Raw genomic sequence first — 26,380 nt, 5'->3', positions numbered from 1 at the left:
GACTCGATGGATGTGAGTCTGAGTGAACTCTGGGAGTTGGTGATGGACAGGGAGGCCTGGCGTGCTGCGATTCATGGGGTCGCAAAGAGTCGGACACGACTGAGCGACTAATCTGATCTGATCTTAAATTTTTATAACTTCTATTAAACAATTAATCATATGGCCTCATCCATCCCCGTCATTAGAATTTATCTGGTAATTTCATTGCAGATCTGCCTTGGAGACAGCGTTGTTCCCTACCTGGTGTACTGTATGGCCCTTATGGGCCTGGCCACCTCTAGGTCATCAAGGGCTCTGGCGGCCAGTGTTATATGCTGTTCTTTCTCAGGGGTGCAGCAAGATCGGTAAACTATCCCCACCCCCATAAGTGAGAGCAAAAGATCTCATCAATCAGGTAAACATCTTTGTGAAAAGTTCAGGGTCCTCAGAAAAACTTCCCAACTCACCCTCTGCCAGGCTTAGATCAGAAAAAAAAGCACATGAACTCTTACTGGTTTTTTATTTTAGAAATTTCTCTCAGAGGCAGAATCGTAGGGGCGGTTGGTTGGTGGTAATTTGTGACACTGCGGGTGTAAGTGAGGTTGAAAACGGGCCCTTGGTAACTTAAGATACCGAGAAGGAGCTCCTGGATGTGGTGAGGACCTTTGATGAATGGGTGTGCGGTGCTGTGCTCAGATGAATGGATACATGTTTGAAAAGGGCATCCTTCTTCCTCATGCAAAGAGCTGGATTCCAAAGGAAAGGGTAGTCAGGGGAGAGGGACTGTCCCTGGACTGCCTTCCTAACTCCAAACTCCTCCTCAAAGTCCCCCAGAATCCCACCCCACAACGTGCCTGTGCTTCAGACCCACTTCCAGAGAGACACCCGTGTTTGAAGAGAGTCCTCAGGCTTCCCTGTTAGCTCAGATGGTAAAGAATCTGCCTGCAATGCAGGAGACCCGGGTTCAGTCCCTGGGTTGGGAAGATACCCTGGAGAAAGGAATGGCTACCCACTCCAGTATTCTTGCCTGGAGGATCCCATGGACAGAGGAGCCTGGTGAGCTAGAGTCCATGGGGTCTCGAAGGGTCAGACATAACTGAACGACTAACGCTTTCACTCGGCTGCACAGGAGTTTTGAGCTCACAGCCTCTACCAGGCTTTGATCCTGTTGTGGAAGCCTCTGAGGACTAAAATAAACTTGCTCAGCTTAAAAGCTAGGGGAGTCTTTTATCAAAAATTTTCAGCCACACTCTTTATTGGTGAAAAGAAAGAGAAAAAACGCAGCCCCTCCCCTCACTGGCTAAAATCTTGATTACTATATGTCGTTCCCTGGAAACAAGCATGAACATCTCCAGAAAACATCAACCATTAATAGCACTTAACCTCCTCAGGCTACAAAACAGCCAAAAGAGCCACTTAGGGGCAAAGCATCTTCTGATTAGTTCTTTAAGGGAAAATCTCTCCTCAGTAGGAAATGGTCCAGGGGTTGCCAGATGGAAATGTGGAAATACCCACCACCCAACGGTCCAGCAGGCCAAGCTGCCGCGCATCCCAGCATCTTCCCCGACTCCTCCCTGGCTGCATCACTGTAGCCCCTCCATGCCCCACCCCCACCAAAAGCCAGGGTCCCCTGCCCACCCAGCTTCACAGGCACCTGCAAACCCCATCCTGGGCTTGGGGAGCCTACAGCTGTTCTTGAGAGGTAACCAAACATCCATTTTAATTACACTGTGGGCTGTATAAATATTGTGCTCCACAAAATGGTACGAAGCAGATATTTTTAGGGGGTCACAGATGCTTCATGGGATTATCCGAGTCACAGGTCTGGAAGAATTTTTCCTCCAAAGAAAAGGAAAAGCACGTCTCCAACATCTGCTGTGGGGACTCTTGAGGGGCTCGACTCCTTCGCATCGTCAGTTTCCTTCTGAAACCCAGCAGGTGGGCTATAAGCAAATGGAGCAGATCCAACACCAGGCTAACCAGACGCCTGACCCCAACATGGGCTGCGTCCCCACCCTGGACCTGCCTGGCCTCCCGATTCATGATTCACCTTGCAAACACTCCTTACTAAGCACCTACTGGGTGCCAGATGCCATGGCTGTCACTGCAAATGTGGGCGAGACACTAACACACGCTAAGTGGTGGAAAGGGACTTCTGGTCACAAAGATGTACAAGGTTCACAGCATCCCTGGTGGAAACTGCCCTCAACTGGAAACAACTCGAATACCACGGACACTGCTCAACAGGAATGCGCGTGAACCACGACGTCCCACAAGCATGCCTGGAGCTCAGACACAGGAGGAAGAAGAAGATTCTGAGGTGAAAAAGCCGTTTACCTGAAATACACAAGCAGGCATCAGCATGAGGTCAGAAGTCAGAACAGCGGGCACCCTCGAGGAGGAGGGACAGAAGGGGCCTGAGGGGAGCTCCCGAGGTACTGACACTTCCTGTTTCTCAAGTCACGTACTGGCTACAAAGGTCTGTTCCATTTGAGAAAATCTGTGGAGCTGCACACTCATGGTTTGCAGATTTCTCCAGTAAGAGGTGTATTTTAAAATAGTAAAGAACAGCGATGTGCTGTCCCACGGTCAGGAAATGGCCAGGGCAAGACCCAGCCCCAGGTGTCCCGGCACCAGGGTCCAGGCTCTCACCCTTGGGTCCTGCTGCCCCCAAGAATCAGAGCCCCCAGGTGGGGTGCCTGGGAGCCAGCCCCCGCTGTGCTCCAATCTCTGGGTCTCGCATGACTGCCTCCCCCATCTTCTCTAGCTGACTGTAGCCGCCTGAGGGCTTCCTTGGGTGTCTGCAACCCACTGTGCCTGGGAGTCAGCACCACTGTCCCAGGAGCAGCCCCTTTGCAGCCCCTGTCCTTGGTGGGACGCCCTCAAGCTGCGTCCCTGGCATCTCCCTGAAATCCTCTTGGGTTGAGCTCAGAGGGGACCTGCTCAGATGCAAACCCTGCACCTTCTGCTATCCTTCCTGGGCTCACATCCCAACGCCCCAACTGGTGGGACCACAACAGGACCCCTCACACTCGAGGGGCAGTAAATCCCCCTCCAGGCTTTCGTTGCTCAGTAGCTTAGTTGTGTCTGACTCTCTGCGACACCATGGACTGCAAAATGCCAGTCTTACCTATCCTTCACCATCTCCTGAAGCTTTCTCAAACTCATGTCCATTGAGGCAGTGATACCATCCAACCATCTCATCCTCTGCCATCCCCTTCTCCTCCTGCCCTCCATCTTTCCCAGCATCAGGGTCTTTTCCAATGAGTCGGCTCATCACATCAGGGGGCCAAAGTATTGGAGCTTCAGCATCGGTCCTTTCAGTGAAGATTCAGGGTTGATTTTCTTTAAGATTGACTGGTGTCAAGTTAGAAGGGCTCATTTCGCCTCCTTCACTTGTAAAGCAGTCCATCATCAGGACCTCCCTAAAGGATACAGGCAACTATGAGAAAAGTTTCAGTTGGGTAGGTCAAGTATAACCTTTAACCATTCAGGAGGACATTCTTTGGAGACGAGATCTATGTGAATCCTTACAGAATAAGTACAGATGCAAGGTGGAAAAGAGCATCTGAGATTGGCGGTCATTCCTGCAGAAACGAGGAGGTGAGAAGTGGACTATGCCCACTGGGGTGTGTGCCCATCTGGAAGAACACACAGACGCTGGTAACTGCAGGGGCCTCTGGGTATAAAAACAGGAGAAGGGGACCACGAGAGGGATGAAAAACTGAATTTCCTCCATGCTCCTCTGTACTATTTGGATATTTTTTTCCTTATGTGTGTGTTTTTCAAAAAAAAATATTAAGGAGCTTATTTATTCATTCAACAAGCAATTTTGGTATGTACAATGGGTACTGGGCACTGAGAAAATGAGATCCAGTGACAGCAGGGAGGCCCTGACTGATTCCCACCTTCGGGGGCAGACTGGTGCTGGGGGCTGTGCAGCTGAGCCCTGTAACCTGTCATCCAGGCTGAGGTCTCTGACCGAGGGGGTACCACAAACTGAACATCAAGATAGCAGTGTGGAAGTGAGACCCAGACAGGATAACACCCACCCACAGCCAGAACACAGGGGTGGAAAAAAAGGGAGGCCATAGAACCTTGGGAAGATGACAGCTGAATGGGGGCAGCTTCCTGGAGGAATTGAGGGTAGGACTTAGATGATGGGTTTGGGGGCAGGTGGAACTCTGGTCTCCAGGAAGATGCTACTCCCCACACCCCAGAACCATGGCTCTGAGGATACATTACACCCACGAGCACCCAGCCTGTCTCAGCCAGGGCGGCTGCCACAAAGCACCGTAGACGGAGTGTCCTAACAGCAGACACTTATTCCTCCAGTTCTCGAGGTTGGACGGCTGAGGTCAGGGGCCACACAATCAGGTTCTGCTGAGAATGCTCTAGCTGGTTTGCAGGTGGCACCTTCCTGCTGCGTCCTCACATGGTGGAGAGAGACGGCGCGTGTGAATCTTGGTGGAATGGGTCTAACAGTTCAGTCCACATGGCGTTACTTACACAGCCACAGGGACTCCGCAGGTGTCATTAAGGTTACCGATAGGCTGACATGAAGAGAGAAGATTCTCCTGGGTTACCTGGGTGGCAGTCACCCGAATCCTTTCAACCCAGAGGCAGAGATGAAGGCAGAAGGGCTCAGAGAGCACACTGAGGCCTGAGAAGGCCTCCTTGTACTGCCGCAGGCTTTGCAGAGGGGCCGGCCTAGTGACCAGGAAGGTGGCTGGCTTCCAGGAGCTGAGAGAGCTGGCCTGGCTGACAACCAGTGAGGCTATGGGGACCTCGGTGCTACCACCATGAGGAATTGAACTGACCCTTTCCCAGGCCCCCAGATGAGAGCCCAGTCTGGCCAACACCCTCACTTCAGGCCTGTGAGATGGAAGCGAGGAACCCAGTCAGCCCTGCCCCCACTTCTGACCTGCAGATGCTATGAGAGTGTGAATGGTGCTGTTGGCAGCTGCTGAGTCTGTGGTGAGCTGAGCGCGTGTGTGAGTCCACACAGGAACACTCCACTGAGGTGACCGATGCCGCGCGGAGCTGGGGCCTGAAGGCCGGTACCCACGGGCCCCAGCAAAGCAAGCCTGCCAGAGAAAATGACCACCTAGGCACGACGGCAGGGGGCCACCAACTCAGCCTGAAGGTCCAGGAGGCAGAGCACAGGGTGGGGCCCGGCCTACCTGGAAGGCCCAGTGAGGCCCCCGTCCCCCCAGCCTGGCAGGAACAGGGTCCAGTGTGACCAAATGACCCAACTCTTCAAGAGAATCCAGAAACTCACTTTTTACATGAAATATTCTCATTCCAATTTTAAAAACACTGTGCTGGCCAACCTTGAGCAGAACAAGCAAATGAGAGAAGTCTTGAGCCAGAGGTGAGCTTCTGGGGCATCCACCAACTGTGAGAGGTCAGGCAGAAGAGCACCCAAGTGGGGGCCTTTCCAGGAGGCCATGGGGATCCAGTCCTCCCTACCATGCAGAAGAGGAGGGACTCACACTCACAGAAGAACCCAGCCCCGGTGCCCTGTGGGGGACCCAGTCCCAGCCCCCGACAACCAGACAGCTTAAGGGCAATGGGCCTTTTTCCAGAGGCCGCCACTGAGGCCAGAACGGGGAACCTCCCAGACATGAGCTGGTGACTCTGTCTCAAAACTACACATCCAATTCCAAAATCTGAGTCTGTCCAGCCACTCCACCCAGCCTCCTGGCATCACAAGACTTTTGATGGCACAGGGGTTTGCTGTGTGTTCCCGAGGCCTGAACTCTTCCCCCCTCGCTAGTGAACCAGCCCCCTCCTCGCTCAAGGCTTGGCTGTCCTGTCTAGCGCTCACCATGGCAGCCACCCTTCCGGCAGCCCAACATTTTGGATCCTGTTCCCTCACCCTTGGTAGCTCAAGGTCTCAGCTTCCCAGACCCAAATTCCTGAGAAAGTACTCTACCTGGTTTGAGTCATGTTTCTGCCCCGAGTGATGCTGGGTCAGAGGTCTCTAGCCAATCCATGGGGTGGGCTTCCCTGTGGTCAGATGTCAGTCCAGGCAGGACCTCTCTGTAACCCTTCCCTCCCTCCTCACACCCCTCCAGACCCTTATCCCATTTTTAAGCAAACTCATCTCAGGGCCAATCCCCAGAGGTATGAGTAGGACCATCAGGGGACAGGCTCGAGCCAGTCGTGTCCCTAACAGCAGCCCCCCAAACGCCTGACACTCGTAAATGCAGCTCAAACAGCACTGCCTGGACTAGGCACGGTAAGTGCTGGTATCAGTGGTCTCTCATATCATCCAAAGACTCTGAGATGCCCACCATGACCACAGGCAGGGGCACTGGCAGCAACACCACACCATTTACCTCCTCATCTGCTGAGTGGCCCAGGTGAGCCAGGAAGCCCCACGCCCCACTCCCAAACCATCAGCGACTCCTGACCACAGAGCTGAGAGTCAACTCAGCCCAGGGTCTCTTCACTTCCCTCTGAGAAGATGAGATTTTGACAGCAATGAGCTCCTTCTCTGCCTCGTTCCGACACGGAGAACTTCAGAAACCTGTGCAGGGACCACAGGTCAGTGAGAAAAACAGACACACAATGAGGTCGGAGGATGACTCGTGCCCAGGGGAGGCTTGAGTCTTAAATTCTCTTTATAAAAACTTCATTTTGTGTGAAGCAATTATCCTTCAATAAAAAAAAAACAAAACTTCATTTTGAATGGAGGGCAGAAGGCTATTAAGACAGTGCTATTGAGTTTATAGGGCTCCCCTGGTGGCTCAGATGGTAATGAGCCTGCCTGCAGTGCGGGAGACCCGGGTTTGATCCCTGGGTGAGGAAGATCTCCTGGAGAAGGAAATGGCAACCCACTCCAGTATTCTTGCCTGGAGAATCCCATGGATGGAGGAGCCTGGAGGGCTACAGTCCACTGAGTTTTACGGACACATAGTAAACTGCCTATGTGTATGTAAGTACACAATCTGATCTACGAAAAACATAATGCCTGTGAAACCGTCACCACCCCCAGGGCAATCAACGCATCCACCACCCCAAATTGCCTCCCCACTCCCCACCCATCCCCATCTCCTGGCAACCACTGACCTTTCTGCCACTACAGTTTACATTTCTACTATGCTACACGAGTAGACCACAGGTACATACTTGTTTTCTCTGGCCTTGCTCACTCTGCACAGTTCTAACATTCACCATGTGGTTGTGCCCACAATGAAAATTCAACCCCATTTCTTGCTGAGTAGTATTCCAGGGTAGAACATCCCTTGATCTGTCAATTGTTGATGGACATTCAGTTTATTTATAGTCTGGGAGAATCCCAAATACACTGCCATGAACATTCACGTACAAATTTTTATACTTGTGTGTACGCTTTTCTCTTGGGAAAATACCTAGGGAAGGACTAGCTGGATTGTTTGGCAGGCATGTGTTTAAGGATGGCCATTTCCATGAAGCTCCTGGGTGGCTTTTGGAGGGTCCACACTGTGTGTATTTAACCTACAAGATAAGGTGCACACTGGTCATGAGGAACTAATGACCCACACACTCACCCACAGGGAGGCCTCATCAGGCTGCAGCTGCTTCGTTCCATGTGTGGAGGGGGTTCCCAGAAGGAAATATCTCCCAGCATCACCTCTGATTTTGTGAAATGCTCAGCGCACAAGTTCCTGACGCCAGAAATGGCCCACGAGAGGGCTGTGTAATCTGTCTGCGGGAGACCCTCGACATGCTGGAACATCTCACAGGTCTACAGCAGATCAGTTGTGATCTTCACTGAAAGCTGTGCGTGGACCACAGCAGGGGTTCTGTAAGGGCAGTCCTACCAGCATCACCTGGGAGCTGGGCTAGAAATGCACATTCCCCACGCCATCCAGACCTACAGAGTTGAAACAATGAGTGGAGCCCAGCCATGTGGGCTTCCAGGTAATCAGATGTACATTCCAATTTAAGAACCAGCAGCCTAGAACATTTTTTAAGCCCTTCGACTCTACTGGAATTAAATCCATCAGAAGTTATGTTACATCAGGGGCACACCCCCTCTGTGACCTCATTCCATCCCCACAGCTGTGGAAAGAAAGTGAAAGTGTGAGTCGTACCCGACTCTCTACTGCCCCATGGACTGTAGACCACCAGGCTCCTCTGTCCATGGGATTCTCCAGGCAAGAATACTGGAGTGGGTAGCCATTCCTTTCTCCAAAGGATCTTCCCAACCCAGGGATCAAACTTGGGACTCCTGCACTGCAGGCAGATTCTTTACCGTCTGAGCCACCAGGAGAGTTCACCCTTTTAGAACACTGCAACCCTGTGTTAAAGTCTCCTCAAAGAGCCAGGCTGCCAATGGAATACTGTAAAGTGATGGTCATCACTTCTTTCCCAAAGACTCCAAACAAAACAAAAGTTCCAGGAACTCAATCGCTGAAGCATTTAAACCCAGCTGTCAAAACCACCTGTGTAGTTTTGACACCACAGGTGTAGACACCTGGGGCTTTCACCCTAGCGTATTATGACATAAATCTAAGGAAAGAAAAAGACAAAGATTTTAGGTGATACACTGCAACTCTCTTTACTGCTCTAGAACCCTCGCTCCAAATTAACACATCAGCAGGAACATTAATCAAACTTGAATAGGAAGAATTTGAGTAAAAATATTGAATACTTTTTGTTTTAATCTTCAGCTTAAGCATGATTGCTGCTTGACATTGTAATTGGAGAGAAGGTCTGCTCATTTTCCTGATATTCCGGCAGGCTTACCACTTAGCCCAGTCCTTGAAAACTCTCTCCAGCTTCTGGCCAAGCAGAACTTTGCCGCTCACTTTGAACTTGCCGGCAAGGAAAGCCTTCTGAGGGTTCATTTTGCCCAAAATCAACTCCATGAAGACAGGCTCGGGGATTGTGAAGACGGTGTCCGCTGGGAGCCTGGCAGGTCCTCGATACGTGTCCCCAGAGCCGTTCTTCAGATCAATGGTCCACTGGTGGACAGTCTTCCCATCTTTGGTGATGTCCAGCTGGAAGATGGCATTGACTTTCTTCACCAGCTGGTCCCCCACTTCTTTGACGTGCTGGCTGATGTCCTCAAACACTGGGACGGTCTGGAATTCTGACAGCGAGAGAGGGTGTGGCACAGCAGGTTCCCGACCTGGACCCAGTTCCTTGAACTGGCCTGCCTGCGGCCCATCCCCTGCCTTGATCTTGAGCTGATGGTCAATTCTCTTCCACATCCCACTGCACTGGTCCTCCTGACCTTGCCGACTGGTGTGTGAGCAGCTGCGGCCAGGTTAATATACACAAGGTCAGATTGTGACATCAAAGGCAAGGCCAAGCGGGGACTCAGGCTGTGTGTGTGTGCCACAGTCTCATTGGCTGAACGGGTGCTAAACACGTGACATGGGGTTAGGGCTCGGCCAGGTCATTGTGACACAGATCCACACCACCACTCCCCTAAACCACAAGGTCCCACAAGCCCAGCCCAGAAAGGTCTGGACCCCGGGCTGGGAATAAAGGAAACTGGCCCGCAGAAGGTTCTCTGGTGACATGAGCTCTGTCTTTTCAACAGCCCTGAGAGAGCACTCATTCTGATTCTTTCAAAAGCAGATGATCTTAAGGTCCAGATACTGGTGCTTCAACTACCTACTGGGGAGTGGGAAAAACTGTTAGAACAAAACAGCTGGTGGAGGAGGGCTCAGCACCAGGGCCGGCACTGGAAGCTTCCAGAAGCAGAATGAGAGGGGAAAAAGGAAAGAAACAAATATCCCTGAGGTTGGCAGAAGATGCTGCTGGTCTCACAGGATAACTGCAGACACTATCACAGCCCTCACTCCAAGCCACAACACCGCTGTAGGCACTGCACATGTATTTTATCAACACACTTAACTCTCCATATAACTGTCTGAGGTGGGTACTGGTACAATCCTCATTTTACAGATGAGGAAGCTGAGGCAAGAAGTGAAGTGACTTTCCAAAGCCACCCAGTGAGTCGTAGGGCAGCCAGGTTTAAACAGAGGGAGAAAGACTTCAGAGCCCACTTTGGGTCTGCCTGATGCTTTCTCATGATGAGGTTGAGGGCTTGGGCAGGAATGCCACCGCAGGGATCTTGTGCCCTCGCCATGCATCCTATCAGGGGGTCTATGGTGCCAGAATGTCCCCCCACGGTGATGCTGACCTTGATTCCTTGGTTAAGGTGGCGTCACCGGGTGATGGGCAGCTCCCTGCAGAGTTACTGCTTCTCCCTTTGTAATGAATAAATGTCTTGTGGAAGATGATACTTTGAGACTCTGCAAATACCCTGTTTCCTGTCACACTCCAGCCCACTCCTGTCTGCCCCCATCCCTGACCCACTGGTGTTAAATGCCCATCACTCCTTTTAGATTTAACGACTGGAATTCTGCTGGAAGAATGAGCTTTCCCTCATTTTTTTCACCTGTGCAATCATTTATTTATCCCAATATGGACTCATGGATATTGCTTTATTCTTATCATCTGTTATGATGATTATTTATTTTCTCACTCAGCTTGTCCCAGATTGGGTCATTGGGAGCTCTGGCCAGGTGGGTACTTGTGTCCTTTCCCCACCATGGTGTTCTTAAATGTAAGTGAAGCTGGTAGGGAGTTGCTGGAAGCTCTTTTCTCTCTGGGAGGAATTCAGAAAGTACAAAAGTTTTCAGTACATTTTCTTTGGTACTTGATGGATGAGCTGGTATTATTAACATGGAGCAGTTAAACAAAATCCAATGGGCTCCAAAACCAAGTCTTTCCCCTGAGGCCACCAAGTATGCAACTAATACATTAAGAGTTTAAAATGAAGAGGATGGATTGCCCCAGTAAGCTCGCTGGGAACAGTCAATGGACCACCGAGCCCCATGCCCACCATGCCTGATTTTCCTCAAGGATGGGTTGTCCCTTCTGAACTGTTCAGATGGGTCCCCAACAGGGCTGCCATTCCTGCCTCAGCATGTCAGAGGAGAATACAGTTTCACAGCCCATGCATATCCCTCCATGAGTTCCTATCTTTTAGAGGAGGATATTTCTACTATCGGGCTTCCCAGGTGGCTCAGTGGTAAGGAATCCACCTGCCAAGCAGGAGACTTGAGTTCAATCCCTGAGTCAGGAAGATCTGCTGAAGAAGGAAGTGACAACCCACTTCAGTATTCTTGCTTAGGAAATCCCATGGACAGAGGAGCCTGGCGGGCTATAGTCCATGGGGTCACAAAAGAGTCGGACACGACTTAGGGACTAAACAATAATAAGTACTGGCAAAGGTGTGGGAAAAGAAGCCTCCTACACTGTTGGTGGGAATGTAAACTGGTGCAGCCACGGTGAAAACAGTATAGTTTCCCTAAAAAACTAAAAGTAGATCTACCATATAGTCCAGCAATCTGACTCTTCGGCATATATCCAGAAAAGATGAAACCTCTAACTGAAAAGATATATTCACCCAATGTTCACTGCAGCACTGTTGACAGTAGCCAAGACATGTGTTAAGTTTCTTCAGTCGTATCCAACTCTGTGCGACCCCATGGACTGTAACCGGCCAGGCTCCTCTGTCCATGGGATTCTCCAGGCAAGAATAATGGAGTGGGGTGCCATGCTTCCCTGGTGGCTCAGATGGTAAAGAATCTCCCTGCAATGCAGGAGACCAGGGTTTGATCCCTGGTCATATGAAGACATGGAAGTATCCTGAACATCCACTGACAGATGAATGGATAAAGAAGTCTGTATAATCTCCAAATTCACATGCTGGAACACTAACCCCACCATGTGATGGGTTAGGAAGTGAGATGTGATTAGGACTAGATGAGGTCATAAGGGGGAAGCCCTCATGAGTGTGGTTAATGCCCTAAGAGTCACAGGAGAACTTGCGTTCCCTCTCTCCTCCCTAACTTGAGGATACAGTGAGAAGTCCACAGTCTGTAACCTGGAACAGAGCTCTCCCAAGAGGCTGGCACCCTAATCTGGGACTCCAGCCTGCAGAACCATGAGAAATAAATTTCTGTTGTTTATAAGCCACACAGTTCATGGTATTTTTATGACAGCAGCCCAAGCTAAGACATGTGTACACACAGAAAAGGGTGAAGATCAATAATGATATTAATCCACCACATCCATGGGAAGACAGTGCCAAGCCCTGAAAGCCTTTCTCACTGGAAAAAAAGTTACTGTACTATACCAAACTCATGTACAAATATATTTGTAAAGTCCCAGTAACTTAGATTTTATATATATAGAACAGAGATCATCCCTCCCAAAAGGCATTACTGGCCAGGGTAAGGGCATTCCTATTTCAAGACACAGCTGAAGATAGGGCCAAAGACAGGCAAATAGTTAATTAGATAAAATGTGTAAGATACGCCTACTCATAAATTAATAAGACTGATTGTGAATAAAATAACAGATAAAGTTTCTAAGAAAAGTGATGCATTTTTCTGATGTTCCTGACATCATTCAAAATGTTTTTCAGAATACCTTTTATAACCAATGTCACAAACCAAGGCTCAGCTGGTAAAGAATCCACCTGCAATGTGAGAGACCTGGGTTCAATCCCTGGATTGGGAAGATCCCCTGGAGAAGGGAAAGGCTACCCACTGCAGTATTCTGGCCTGGAGAATTCCATGGACTGTATAGTCCACAGGGTCACAAAGAGTTGGACGCAACTGTGGAAAATTCTTCAAGAGATGGGAATACCAGACCACCTGATCTGCCTCTTGAGAAATCTGTATGCAGGTCAGAAGCAACAGTTAGAACTGGACATGGAACAACAGACTGGTTCCAAATAGGAAAAGGAGTACATCAAGGCTGTATATTGTCACCCTGCTTATTTAACTTCTATGCAGAGTACATCATGAGAAATGCTGGGCTGGAAGAAGCACAAGCTGGAATCAAGATTGCCGGGAGAAATATCAATAACCTCAGATATGCAGATGACACCACCCTTATGGTAGAAAGTGAAGAGGAACTAAAAAGCCTCTTGATGAAAGTGAAAGAGGAAAAAGTTGGCTTAAAGCTCATCATTCAGAACTAACGAAGATCATGGCATCTGGTCCCATCACTTCATGGCAAATAGATGGGGAAACAGTGGAAACAGTGACAGACTTTATTTTTTGGGGCTCCAAAATCACTGCAGATGGTGACAGCAGCCATGAAATTAAAAGACACTTACTCCTTGGAAGGAAAGTTATGACCAACCTAGATAGCGTATTGAAAAGCAGAGACATTACTTTGCCAACAAAGGTCTGTCTAGTCAAAGGCTATGGTTTTTCCAGTGGTCATGTATGGATGTGAGAGTTGGACTGTGAAGAAAGCTGAGTGCCGAAGAGTTGATGCTTTTGAACTGTGGTGTTGGAGAAGACTCTTGAGAGTCCCTTGGACTGCAAGGAGATCCAACCAGTCCATTCTAAAGGAGATCAGCCCTGGGTGTTCTTTGGAAGGAATGATGCTAAAGCTGAAACTCCAGTACTTTGGCCACCTCATGCTAAGAGTTGACTCCTTGGAAAAGACTCTGATGCTAGGAGGGATTGGGGGCAGGAGGAGAAGGGGACGACAGAGGATGAGATGGCTGGATGGCATCAAGCCCTCAGCCACCTCTCAGTGTGTGCCCTGAGGAGATTCAGGATGGAAAAAAGCAGGATAGTGGCCCTAGATAGCTGGGGTATAGACCAAAGCAATGATTTCAGTGAACCCAGACTCTCCCATCTTCCCAAACACAGAAAAGCAGCTAAAGTCATTAACTTGAGGCATCATGTTTTCTTAATGAACAGTAACATTCTGAAGTTCCACTACTGGGTTTTGTTTTTGTTTCTTTCCTGGTGGCTCAGCCAGTAAAGAATCTGCCTGCAATGCAAGAGACCCAGGTTCTATGCTTATGTTGGGAAGATCCCCTGGAGAAGAGAATGGCTACCCACTCGGTATTCTTGCCTGAAGAATTCCAGGGACAGAGGAGCCTGGTGGGCCCCAGACCACAGGGTCACAAAGAGTCAGACACGACTGAGCAACGAATTTTTTAGGACTTCCCTGGTGGCTCAGATGGTAAAGAATCTGCCTGCAATGCAGGAGACCTGGGTTCGATCTCAGGATCAGGAAGATCCCCTGGAGGAGGGAGTGGCTATGCACTCCAGTATTCTTGCCTGGAGAATCCTATGGACAGAGGAGCCTGGAGGGCTATAGTTGGGCTGCAAAGAGTCGAACACGACTGAGCACACACACAGAACTCCTGTATATCCTGGCTCCTCTTCAAAGCTGTCCCTCAGAGCCATCTGAGAGGCTGTCTTCCCAACTTATGGTTCTCAATTTTTAGGTTGTGCCTTTCTCTTTTCTTCAGTCAGCCACCTTCCCTTAACTTCTGGGATGCCTAGAGGAGCGTAGAACCCAATAGAGGTGCTAGAGAAACAAAAGGAGGAACTAAGTGAATGGCACTCATCCTTGAGGTAGGTGTTCACTCAGGAGTCCACGGAGAGGCAGGGCTAAGAATGACACAGGCCAGGGACCTGTTAGAGGGATGCGACCTTCCTCATGTGGGGGAAGGAGCTGGCTACATAGTTTCCCTGCAGCTGCTGATTGCGTCTGGGCAGGGCCTGAGGGTAGCTGAGCGGCAGCCCAGCCCAGAGGTCAGGGAAGCAGTGGGCAGATGAGGAAGCCCGCGAAGTGACCAACCAGGCGAGCCAGGGGACCCCAGATGCTCCCTACAGGTCTATAGCGCCTGAGTAGCCGCACCCACCTTTTCCCCCGGTAGAAAGATTCCGCGTTGTATCATTTCTGCCTTTCAAGGCTCAGGGGAGGTCAGTACCCTGTGCTCACCCTGGAAGTCTGCGTGGATGGGAATTCTGGAAAACATAGTTCCAGCTCCACTAAGTTGTTCAGGAGCAAAGCTGGAGCCACATCAAGTGCTTTGATTTTTAGAAACAAAAGTCATGTACACACTGCTATATTTACAATGGATAACCAACAAGGACCTATTGTATAGCACAGGGAACTCTGATCAATGGTACATGCCAGCCTGGATGGAGTGGGGGTTTGGGGGAGAACAGGTACGTGTACATGGATGGCTGAGTCCCTTCACTGTTTACCTGAAACTATCACAACATTGTTATTTGGCTGTACCCCAATACAAAATGAAAGGTTTAAAGTTTGAAAAACAAAAAACTTCAAACTAACTCTAAGGATAAAATGGCCCAACAGGCTGAGCACTGGCATTTAGCTACGGTGGAGGAAGTGTCATTTTATTCTCATTTTCTTTCCTTCTTTCCCACTCACTGCTGTGGACTCTGGTCACCCCGCCAGAGCAGAACAAAGCAAAGTAAGAAGGACAACTTGCCATGTCCCTAGCCACTCCCTCTAACACACGGTTTGGAAACCCTGACGACCCCCCTGGAGAAAAGTCTGATGCAGTCAGTCAACAGAGCTGGGTCAGCCCCTAGGTCTTACTGAACTCAGTACATCAAGACCACTGTGGAACAAATTCTGATAAGTTCCTCTGGCTGTTTTGAAAGATTCATCAACCCTGAGCCTGGAGAGGGCCAGGGGTGCAAACCAAAGAACAAGATCTCTGCCAGACAAGCAGGAGCTGTGCCTATCTCAGAAGGATGTTTTTGGTACAGTGTGTTATTTAACTGTGGTCACTGTAACTGTGGACATATCACAGAAGCCCGAATGCTGATGGTAAAGAGAGCCTGTAAAGATCTTGAATTTTTTTTGTTTGTTTAGATGGTTTTTTAATATAAATTTATTTATTTTAATTGGAGGCTAATTACTTTACAATATTGTATTGGTTTTGCCATACATCAACGTGAATCTGCCACGGGTGTATATGTGTTCCCCATCCTGAACCCCCCTCCCACCTCCCTCCCCATATCATCCCTCTGGATCATCCCAGTGCACCAGCCCCAAGCATCCTGTATCCTGCATTGAACCTGGACTGGCGATTCATTTCATATATGATATTATACATGTTTCAATGACATTCTCCCCAAATCATCCCACCCTCTCCCTCTCCCACAGAGTCCAAAAGACTGTTCTATACATCTGTGTCTCTTTTGCTGTCTTTCATACGGGGTTATCATTACCATCTTTCTAAATTCCATATAGATGCATTAGTATACTGTATTGGTGTTTTTCTTTCCAGCTTACTTCACTCTGTATAGTAGGCTCCAGTTTCATCCACCTCATTAGAACTGATTCAAATATATTCCTTTTAATGGCTGAGTAATACTCCATTGTGTATATATACCACAGCTTTCTTATCCATTCATCTGCTGATGGACATCTAGGTTGATTCCATGTCCTGGCTGTTATAAACAGTGCTGTGATGAACATTGGGGTACACGTGTCTTTTTCAATTCTGGTTTCCTCAGTGTGTATGCCCAGCAGTGGGATTGCTGGGTCATATGGCAGTTCTATTTCCAGTTTTTTAAGGAATCTCCACACTGTTCTCCATAGTGGCTGTACTAGTTTGCATTCCCACCAACAGTGTAAGAGGGTTCCCTTTTCTCCACACCCTCTCCAGCATTTATTGCTTGTAGACTTTTGGATAGCAGCCATTCTGACTGGTGTGAAATGGTACCTCATTGTGGTTTTGACTTGCATTTCTCTGATAATGAGTGACGTTGAGCATCTTTTCATGTGTTTGCTAGCCATCTGTATGTCTTCTTTGGAGAAATGTCTGTTTAGTTCTTTGGCCCATTTTTTGACTGGGTCGTTTATTTTTCTGGAATTGAGCTGCAGGAGTTGCTTGTATATTTTTGAGATTAGTTCTTTGTCAGTTACTTCATTTGCTATTATTTTCTCCCATTCTGAAGGCTGTCTTTTCACCTTGCTTATAGTTTCCTTTGTTGTGCAGAAGCTTCTAATTTTAATTAGGTCCCATTTGTTTATTTTTGCTTTTATTTCAAATATTCTGGGAGGTGGGTCATAGAGGATCCTGCTGTGATGTATGTCAGAGAGTGTTTTGCCTATATTCTCCTCTAGGAGTTTTATAGTTTCTGGTCTTACATTTATATCTTTAATTCATTTTGAGTTTGTTTTTGTGTATGGTGTTAGAAAGTGTTCTAGTTTCATTCTTTTACAAGTGGTTGACCAGTTTCCCCAGCACCACTTGTTAAAAGAGATTGTCTTTTCTCCATTGTATATTCTTGCCTCCTTTGTCAAAGATAAGGTGTCCATAGGTGTGTGGATTTATCTCTGGGCTTTCTATTTTGTTCCATTGATCTATATTTCTGTCTTTGTGCCAGTACCATACTGTCTTGATGACTGTGGCTTTGTAGTAGAGCCTGAAGTCAGGCAGGTTGATTCCTCCAATTCCATTCTTCTTTCTCAAGATTGCTTTGGCTATTCGAGGTTTTTTGTATTTCCATACAAATTATGAAATTATTTGTCCTAGCTCTGTGAAAAATACCATTGGTAGCTTGATAGGGATTGCATTGAATCTATAGCTTGCTTTGGGTAGTATACTCATTTTCACTATATTGATTCTTCCAATCCATGGTATATTTCTCCATCTATTAGTGTCCTCTTTGATTTCTTTCACCAGTGTTTTATAGTTTTCTATATATTGGTCTTTAGTTTCTTTAGGTAGATATATTCCTAAGTTTTTTATTCTTTTCATTGCAATGGTGAATGGTATTGTTTCCTTAATTTCTCTTTCTATTTTCTCATTATTAGTGTATAGGAATGCAAGGGATTTCTGTGTGTTGATTTTATATCCTGCAACTTTACTATATTCATTGATTAGCTCTAGTAATTTTCTGGTGGAGTCTTTAGGGTTTTCTATGTAGAGGATCGTGTCATCTGCAAACAGAGTTTTACTTCTTCTTTTCCAATTTGGATTCCTTTTATTTCTTTTTCTGCTCTGATTGCTGTGGCCAAAACTCCAAAACTATGTTGAATAGTAGTTGTGAAAGTGGGCACCCTTGTCTTGTTCCTGACTTTAGGGGAAATGCTTTCAATTTTTCACCACTGAGGATGTTTGCTGTGGGTCTGTCATATATAGCTTTTATTATGTTGAGGTATGTTCCTTCTATTCCTGCTTTCTGGAGAGTTTTTATCATAAATGAATGTTGAATTTTGTCAAAGGCTTTCTCTGCATCTATTAAGATGATCATATGGCTTTTATTTTTCAATTTGTTAATGTAGTGTATTACATTGATTGATTTGCAGATACTGAAGAATCCTTACATCCATGGGATAAAGCCCACTTGGTCATGGTGTATGATCTTTTTAATGTGTTGTTGGATTCTGATTGCTAGAATTTTGTTAAGGATTTTTGCATCTATGTTCATCAGTGATATTGGCCTGTCGTTTTCTTTTTTTTGTGGCATCTTTGTCAGGTTTTGGTATTAGGGTGATGGTGGCCTCATAGAATGAGTTCGGAAGTTTACTTTCCTCTGCAATTTTCTGGAAGAGTTTGAGTAGGATGGGTGTTAGCTCTTCTCTAAATTTTTGGTAGAATTCAGCTGTGAAGCTGTCTGGACCTGGGCTTTTGTGTGCTGGAAGATTTCTGATTATGGCTTCAATTTCTGTACTTGTGATGGGTCTGATAATATTTTCTATTTCTTCCTGGTTCAGTTTTGGAAAGTTGTACTTTTCTAAGAATTTGTCCATTTCTTCCAAGTTGTCCATTTTATTGGCATATAATTGCTGATAGTAGTCTCTTATGATCCTTTGTATTTCTGTGTTGTCAGTTGTGATCTCTCCAATTTCATTTCTAATTTTATTGATTTGATTTTTCTTCCTTTGTTTCTTGATGAGTCTGGCTAATGGTTTATCAATTTTATTTATCCTTTCAAAGAACCAGCTTTTAGCTTTGTTGATTTTTGCTATGGTCTCTTTTGTTTCTTTTGCATTTATTTCTGCCCTAATTTTTAAGATTTCTTTCCTTCTACTAACCCTAGGGTTCTTCATTTCTTCCTTTTCTAGTTGCTTTAGGTGTAGAGTTAGGTTATTTATTGGATTTTTTTCTTGTTTCTTGAACCTTCCCCTTAGCACTGCTTTTACAGTGCCCCACAGGTTTTGGGTTGTTGTATTTTCATTTTCATTCATTTCTATGCATATTTTGATTTCTTTTTTGATTTCTTCTGTGATTTGTTGGTTATTCAGCAGCATGTTGTTCAGCCTCCAGTGAGGACCTTTAATGACAGACACAACAGGAATGAATATCAAAAATGTTATGCCAAAAGACTGCATAATATAAATTCCCTTTAGGAGAAGGGGGTGCAGAGGATGAGATGATTAGATAGAAACACCAGCTCAATGGACATGAGTCTGAGACAACTCTGGGAGGTAGTGAAGAACAGAGAAGCCTGGCGTGCTGCAGTCCATGGGGTTACAAAGAGTCGGACAGGACTTAGTGACTGAACAACAACAAACGTGAAGTTCTAAAACTGGCAAAACTAATCTATAATGGAAAAAAAATCAAAAGACTCTTTACTCTGAGGTGTGAGGGTGAGATTAACTGGGAAGTGGCATGAAGAAACTCAGGGGTGATGGGTATATTCATCTGTCAAAATTCTCCATGGAGTGATGTGTACTCATGCTTGCAACTTGTTTTGAAATGCATTAAAAGACAAGAGGATTGACGGATGGATAGATAGACATGTAACAAAACAAATACAGCAATATAGGAGTATATGAGTGTCCATGAATCAGCCTAGTACTGAATTATAGGTAGATGTCAACAAACTGACTGGTGAAAAGATGGGGAAAAGGCTACTAGAAAAGGATTCATAAAAGTTACAGTCATTTAGAAGGCAGGCCAGACACTCAGAATACATAGTACGGTTCACACCATTCTTTTTAAACATATGAAATACAATCACCCTGTTGAACTCAGTTCCTCTCAGTTACTAAGTGCTGGTTATGTGACAATTCCAAGTTGAACATACGCAAATTTTGTCCATAGCACATGAAGAATCTCTACTTATTCTCTATTTGGCAGCCTCGTTATCAGTCATCTATAACATAAAGTGCTGCATAACAAACCATCACATCTCAGAGGCTCACAGTAATAAGCAATTATTTCTTGCTTACATGGCTTCAGAGAGGTTAGGGATTGGCCAGTCTGGTGGGGGTCCACTGGCCTAGGCTCCAGGCCCTGTGTCTCTCATTCTGCTTGATCAGCAGGCTCCCAGGGGCAGGTTCTTCTCACTATGAAGACCACAATACAAGAAGGCAAGACCTCCTGCACAAGTTTGTGCCAAGACTTTGCTCACATTTCTGTTAAAATTCTACTAGCCAAAGAAGTAACACACCTAAGCCAAATAATCACAGCCCCTTATTCACCTAGCTCTGGAAATGGAGAACTCACCTCTTTATTTATCACTGCAAGAGATTCTGGGGCAGCTTCGATTTGGGGTCTAGTGACGTGGAGCCTCTGTCTGCTTGAATGGCCCCCTCCATAGCTTCCACTGCACAGGAGAAACAAATCTCAAGCGTGTAACCACACCAATTCCAGTGAACTGTTCTATTTTGCCTCTTCAGCTCCCCTCAAGGTAGAACCCCACGGGGACAATTACAAACATGGGGCCAAGAGATAGAACACAGGGCACTTCTTTTTCTGCTGCAGGAGAAGTCAATTAGGGTTTCAATTTCCACTGTTAAATGTCACCTTTTTACAACATCCTGGAGGAGAGCTGGCAGCCCTGTCCTTAGGGGGGGGAAAACTCTTTCAAGGAAAGGCTTATTGTCTAAAAAGACACAGAAGGGTCCAGAGATTAAGGGGCCCACTCAGGCTGTCTGGATTTCCTGGAGCTCTCGGTTTCTATTTCCAGCTGAACATCTGGCTCCCTGATAGCCCCCAGAGAGTCTTTTGAGCCTCCCTGCCTCACTTTTCTCACCCCACTCCAGTACTCTTGCCTGGAAAATCCCATGGACAGAGGAGCCTGGAAGGCTGCAGTCCATGGGGTTGCTGAGGGTCGGACACGACTGAGGACTTCATTTTCACTTTTCACTTTCATGCATTGGAGAAGGAAATGGCAACCCACTCCAGTGTTCTTGCCTGGAGAATCCCAGGGATGGGGGAGCCTGGTGGGCTGCCGTCTATGGGGTCGCACAGAGTCGGACACGACTGAAGTGACTTAGCAGCAGCAGCAGCCTCACTTTTCTACCGGTTGCAAAAAGATAATAAACCCCGCTGCCAGGCAATGCATATAAAGTGCCCCCAAGGAGTGCAGGAGGGAGGCAAACTTCTCAAAGGAGAGAGCTGTCAGCATGTATTCTCCTGATCTTCAGGTATCTCCAGTGTCTGGAACCCTTCATTAGAGCATGTGGTCCTTCCCCTGAGAAGTCAGACAAGAGCCAGAATCAATGAAGCCAAAAGACTCCCTTCTCTCGTCTCTGCTACAAAGGAGATGAGTCAAACTGCATGATGACCGGTCACTCTTCTTCACTTGCTAACACTCTGCACCCTATTTTCAAAGAAGGAGCATGTTGTTGGCATGGCTGAAGGGTTAAACACTCCCACTCCATCACTACAGCCACTAGTGGGTATTTTATCACAGTTTCTGTGCAGGAACTTTTTGTCCACAAAAACCCTTCCTCCACCCAGATGGGTGAGACTTTGAGAGTATCTCCAGTTTCTAAAGTTAGGTCATAAATTGCTCTCCTGTTTGCAGGGTGGTGTTGCCCCTGAAAAGACCCCATCTGTTCATAGTCTGCAACTTATTTTGAAATGCATTCAAAAATTAAGAAGGGCTCATACATTTTTAATTTTTTTTAATTATTTACAACTTTTTTTCTGTTTTTAATTATAGGGGAACTCATTTCCTCCCTCTCTGGGTATTTCACCCTCATCTATAGAACAGGAACATTGGCCTTTTCCAAAGTATTAGGAGGAAGGACAAGGGCAGCTGGAACTCTCATAATGCTGCCAATAAGAACGCCAAAGAGTTCCACTCTGGGAAAGAGGTTTCAGTATCTAAAATGGGTAGGTTGTTTTTGTTTTTTTGGATATATCTGTACAAGTGGAATTGCTGGGTCCCAGACAATATTTCCAGGGATATACCAAACAAATATCTACATTTTTTCTTAAAAGACACATATTAGAATGACTTTAATCAGCCAAATGTGGTAACCACCCATATGCCCATCAACAGTAGAATGGATAAATTACAGGAAACTAAACAGCAATGAGAATTAACAATCTACATCTATACACAACATAGTGAAATTCACAGTCATTGTTTTGAACAAAAGAAGCCAGACCCTCCACCTCCCCCTGCCAAAAGGAGTTCATATAGCTTCTAGAGAGCTAGTAATTTTCTAAATCTCGATCTGAGTGTTTTTAATTTGGGAAAATGTATTGAACCACACATTTATGATGTGTGCTCTTCTCCAGAGGTATATTACACTTCAATGAGAGGTTTTAAATACATATGCACACAGAAAAAAGTGCCCACAAATCAGAACAGAAAGTATTGGAGGAAAGTGTCCACCCAACCTTCCACTTTCTCCCTCCCTACTCCTCCCCAGGGGAAAGCTATGGCTGACTGGTATTGAAGGGGAAGCTGGAATCACAACCACACAGAGCCTGGGTGACCTCTCCTCCCCAGGCTCCCAGGCCCTGCTTCAATCCCCTTGTCTTGACTGCCATGACCTGAAACGTGAGAGGCAACGATTCTCCTTTCTCCTTTCTCCACTGGCACTAGCCAGTGGACCTGCTCTGCAGACCCAAGTACCACTGCTCATGGGCACCCCAAGTCCTGGGGGAAGAAGCAGGGAGCCTTGGCTGACTGTAGCATAAACCATGTTCTCTGCTCCAGGGCTACCAGCAACAGAGGTGCTACTCTGACCTCCAATTCCCATGGCTTACATCTATTTCTCAACTGATTCCAAAGATGGAAGAGGAAGACACATGATTAATGATCACCCCTTAAACTTCAACAACATCTTCCTCAGCAGTTAAGAAGGTGAAGATAAGAATAAATGGATTGCTCTTCTTTTATGAAGCATTAAGACCAGAGGCTGGGAGTTCCTAATGGATCCAAGGAGATGGTGATGCCCCTTTGGAATAAAACCAACTGGGTAATTAGAAAAGAAGAATGCGATTATCTAATCTCCTTCCTCTAAGATTTCCCTGCACTAACAAGAAATTGCTTTTCTGGGTGACTCCTAAACTGGAGATCTAGAGATTTTCAATGTAATATCAGAGGTTATCCCGTTGCTGAGTTAGATGTCCCAGTCACTGGTTGCCACAGATGGAAGAAATGGGGGCGGAGGGAGGTCACGATATTTTTCAGCTCCTTCCATCAAGAAGTGAAGTCCATCTCTCCATCCCTTTGGTCTGGGTCTGTCCAAGTGACTTGCTTTAGACAGTGGGATGCAGCAAACTTAAGACAAGCAGGAGCTTAAAAAGTGCTGCACCATTAGCCATGCCCTCTGATTATTGGAGATATTCCACCACCATCTGAAGAAGACTGCTGGAGGGTGAGAGGCCACATGGACCAAGGCCCCAGAAATAAAAGTGAGATGCCTAGATCACCCAGCCCGGCCAAGAAGCCCATGTGAGAAGAGCCACCTAAACGATCCACAGAACCTTGAGAAAGGAAAAATGTGTGTTACCAGCATACAAGCGATCAGAACAGCCAAAATCCACACACTGACAACACCTACTGCTGGAGAGGACGTGGAGCAACCGGCACTCTCATCCCCTGCTGGGGGGATGCAAAACGGAGCAGCCACTTTGGAAGACAGTTTGGCAGTTTCTTACAAAACTAAACACACACTGACTATAGGATCCAGCTGTTGTGCTCCTTGGTATTTACTCAAATGAACTGAAAACTATATCCACACAAAAACCCACGCAAGGATATTGATAGCAGTGTTATGCATGATTGCCAAAACTTGTAGCAACCAAGATGTACCTCAGTGGGTTAAAAATGAACTATGGTACATTCACACAATGGAATACTGCTGCTGCTAAGTCGCTTCAGTCGTGTCCGACTCTGTGCGACCCCATAGACGGCAGCCCACGAGGCTCCCCTGTCCCTGGGATTCTCCAAGCAAGAACACTGGAGTGGGTTGCCATTCCCTTCTCCAATGCATGGAAGTGAAAAGTGAAAGTGAAGTGGCTCAGTTGTATCCAACTCCTAGCGACCCCATGGACTGCAGCCTACCAGGCTCCCCTGTCCATGGGATTTGCCAGGCAAGAGTACTGGAGCGGGTTGCCACTGCCTTCTCCCAATGGAATACTATTAAGCACTAAAAAGAAATGAACTATCAAGCCATGAAAAGATACAGGGAAACTTCAAAGCATGTTGCTAAGAAGCCAATCTGAAAAAGCTACATACTGTATGAGTCCAACTATATGACATTCTAGAAAAGGCAAAATTATGGACACAGAGAAAAAGATCAGTGGATGTCAGGGGTTTGGGGGTAGGGAGGAATGAACAGGTGGAGCACAGAGGAGTTTCAGGGCAGTGTGACTATTCTGTATGATACCGTATCAGTGGAGAGTCATCGAAGTAGTAGTGTAGCATTAGTCAGTCAGTCATGTTTGACTCTTTGTGATCCCATGGACTGTAGCCCAGCAGGCTCCTCTGTCTACAGAATTCTCTAGGCAAGAATACTAGTATGGGTAGCCATTCCCTTCTCCAGGGCGTCTCCCTGACCCAAGGATTGAACCTGGGTCCCCTGTACTGCAGGCAGATTCTTTACCATCTGAGCTACGAAAGAAGCCCCATATCAATGGATGATGATGATGGTTTAGTTGCTCAGTCGTGTCTGACTCTTGTGACTCCATGGACTGTAGCCCACCAGGCTCCTCTGTCCATGGAATTCTTACAGGTCATCACTTGTCAAAACCCACTGGATGTACAACACCAAGAGTCAGTCCTTACGTACACTGTAGCTTTTGGGTGATAATGATGTCTCAACATAGGTTCACTGATTTTAACAAATGTCCCACCTTGATGAGGTATATTGATGGTATTGGAGGCTGTGCATGTGTAAGGCCAGGAGAATATGGGAACTCTCTGTATTTTCTACTCAGTTTTGCTATGGACCTAAAACTGCTCTAAAAAATTAAATCAATTAAAGATAACATGTGTTATTCTAAGCCACACCGTTTTTAGATGGCCTGTTACACAGCAAAACCTAACTGATATACTGAGTCAACTGTTGAATGGGGAGGAGAATCAAGGGGAATTGAATCTGCCACATTAGAATCACAGACACTAATGAGAAAACACAGGAGAAAACAGCTGCCACGGAATCCAGGAGTGAATGCAGTCATGCCTGTAGTTGGGCAAGTTAGGCAGAACCAGATGAAAGTAAGTTAAACCCAGATGACTGGGTCTGACATTTTACAAGGACACACTTTTTAGGCCCCATTATGTGCTGTTTTTGTGTTGTCCTTACTATTAGGAGAACGGACTCCCTCCACTGAGGTTTGACAGTAAAATTCCTATTTCTGGAAGCTTCAAAAGTGGGGCACAAGGTAATGAATGCAATTCCTATGTCGACAGCTAAAGAAGCACAGCATGAGCTGCTTGGACCTGAGCAGACCAGCAGGTGCCTGCTCCGGTCACCGGATCCCAAAGGATCTGGTCGTCAGCACCAAGGAGGGGAGAAAAGGCAACAGGAAACGGTCGACATGATGGACTACCTGGAGGTAATTTAATTGGTTCTCTGGAATGAGTGATTCACCACCTCTCTACCTCTTTCACCACCCACCCTGCCTTCAATCTCCCCTGTCCATGCCACACACACACCCATCCACACCCATCCACACACACACACACGCACACACACCAGCAAACAATACAACATCGGGCCCGAGTCTCTTTATTAAAAACCCTGACATCAAAAACCAAGGACTTCTCTGGGCATTTGTTATCATGTGCTGAGAATGTGGCCATGGATGGTTAAACAAGAAAAGTCCCTGCAGACGAAAAACTGAAGCCAGTACTGAGGTCAGATTCTAGCCTCAGCAGCTGTGACTCCTCTGACTCAGGGAGTCAGGGAGAACACTGGAGTGGGGTGGAGGGAACAGCACAGCTCATTAACAGACAGAGCTGACCATGGTTTCAATTTAACACCGTTTCCTGAACTGATCAGAATTCCACCAAGGCTGTTAATTGGCTGCTGACCATATGCCTCTCGTTTCTGAATGTGCTTCCTGATTCAACGTGGAAATGACAACTGAATACACATTGGTCATACCTGACCTGCCATACCTGAGCCCCTCCATGCACAGTCTCCTCTCATATTCATAGGACGATTGAGGACATGAAAAAAAACGTCCTGGATGGGTGATGAGACGGCTCTTCCTCTTCAAAGACAGGAACAACCAGGGAGCTATGCCCAAATTTGGGGAGGTTTTTCTAGCTCAAATCAAACAATACCTTGAAGATTTCCCTAAATTCTTAACCTGTGACCAAACAGGTTCAAAAAATGAGGAGCTAGGGAGAGATAAATTGGGAGACTGGGGTTGACA

General features: G+C 46.8%; 2 protein-coding genes across 2 annotated transcripts in view; both read right to left on the bottom strand.

The window, feature by feature from the left end:
* Positions 1-482: 482 nt before the first annotated feature.
* DTD1 (D-aminoacyl-tRNA deacylase 1) overlaps positions 483-26,380 on the bottom strand; it is a 114,308-nt gene continuing 88,410 nt past the window's right edge. Inside the window, exons 6-8 of the transcript XR_009740299.1 lie at positions 10,472-10,594; positions 3,110-3,400; positions 483-2,316 (exon numbers count right to left, since the gene is read on the bottom strand). The gene's annotated coding sequence lies outside the window, so the exon portion shown is untranslated. The remainder of the gene's footprint in view (positions 2,317-3,109; positions 3,401-10,471; positions 10,595-26,380) is intronic.
* On the bottom strand, positions 8,515-10,477 carry SCP2D1 (SCP2 sterol binding domain containing 1). Its single transcript, XM_061436373.1, has one exon. The coding sequence runs from the start codon at positions 9,183-9,185 to the stop codon at positions 8,715-8,717; it is 471 nt and encodes a 156-aa protein (XP_061292357.1). The 5' UTR covers positions 9,186-10,477; the 3' UTR covers positions 8,515-8,714.

This window comes from Bos javanicus, chromosome 13, assembly GCF_032452875.1.
Source record: "Bos javanicus breed banteng chromosome 13, ARS-OSU_banteng_1.0, whole genome shotgun sequence".
Lineage (NCBI taxonomy): Eukaryota > Metazoa > Chordata > Mammalia > Artiodactyla > Bovidae > Bos > Bos javanicus.
The sequence above is the reverse complement of the archived record's forward strand: the minus strand, read 5'-3'. Positions and strand labels throughout refer to the sequence as shown.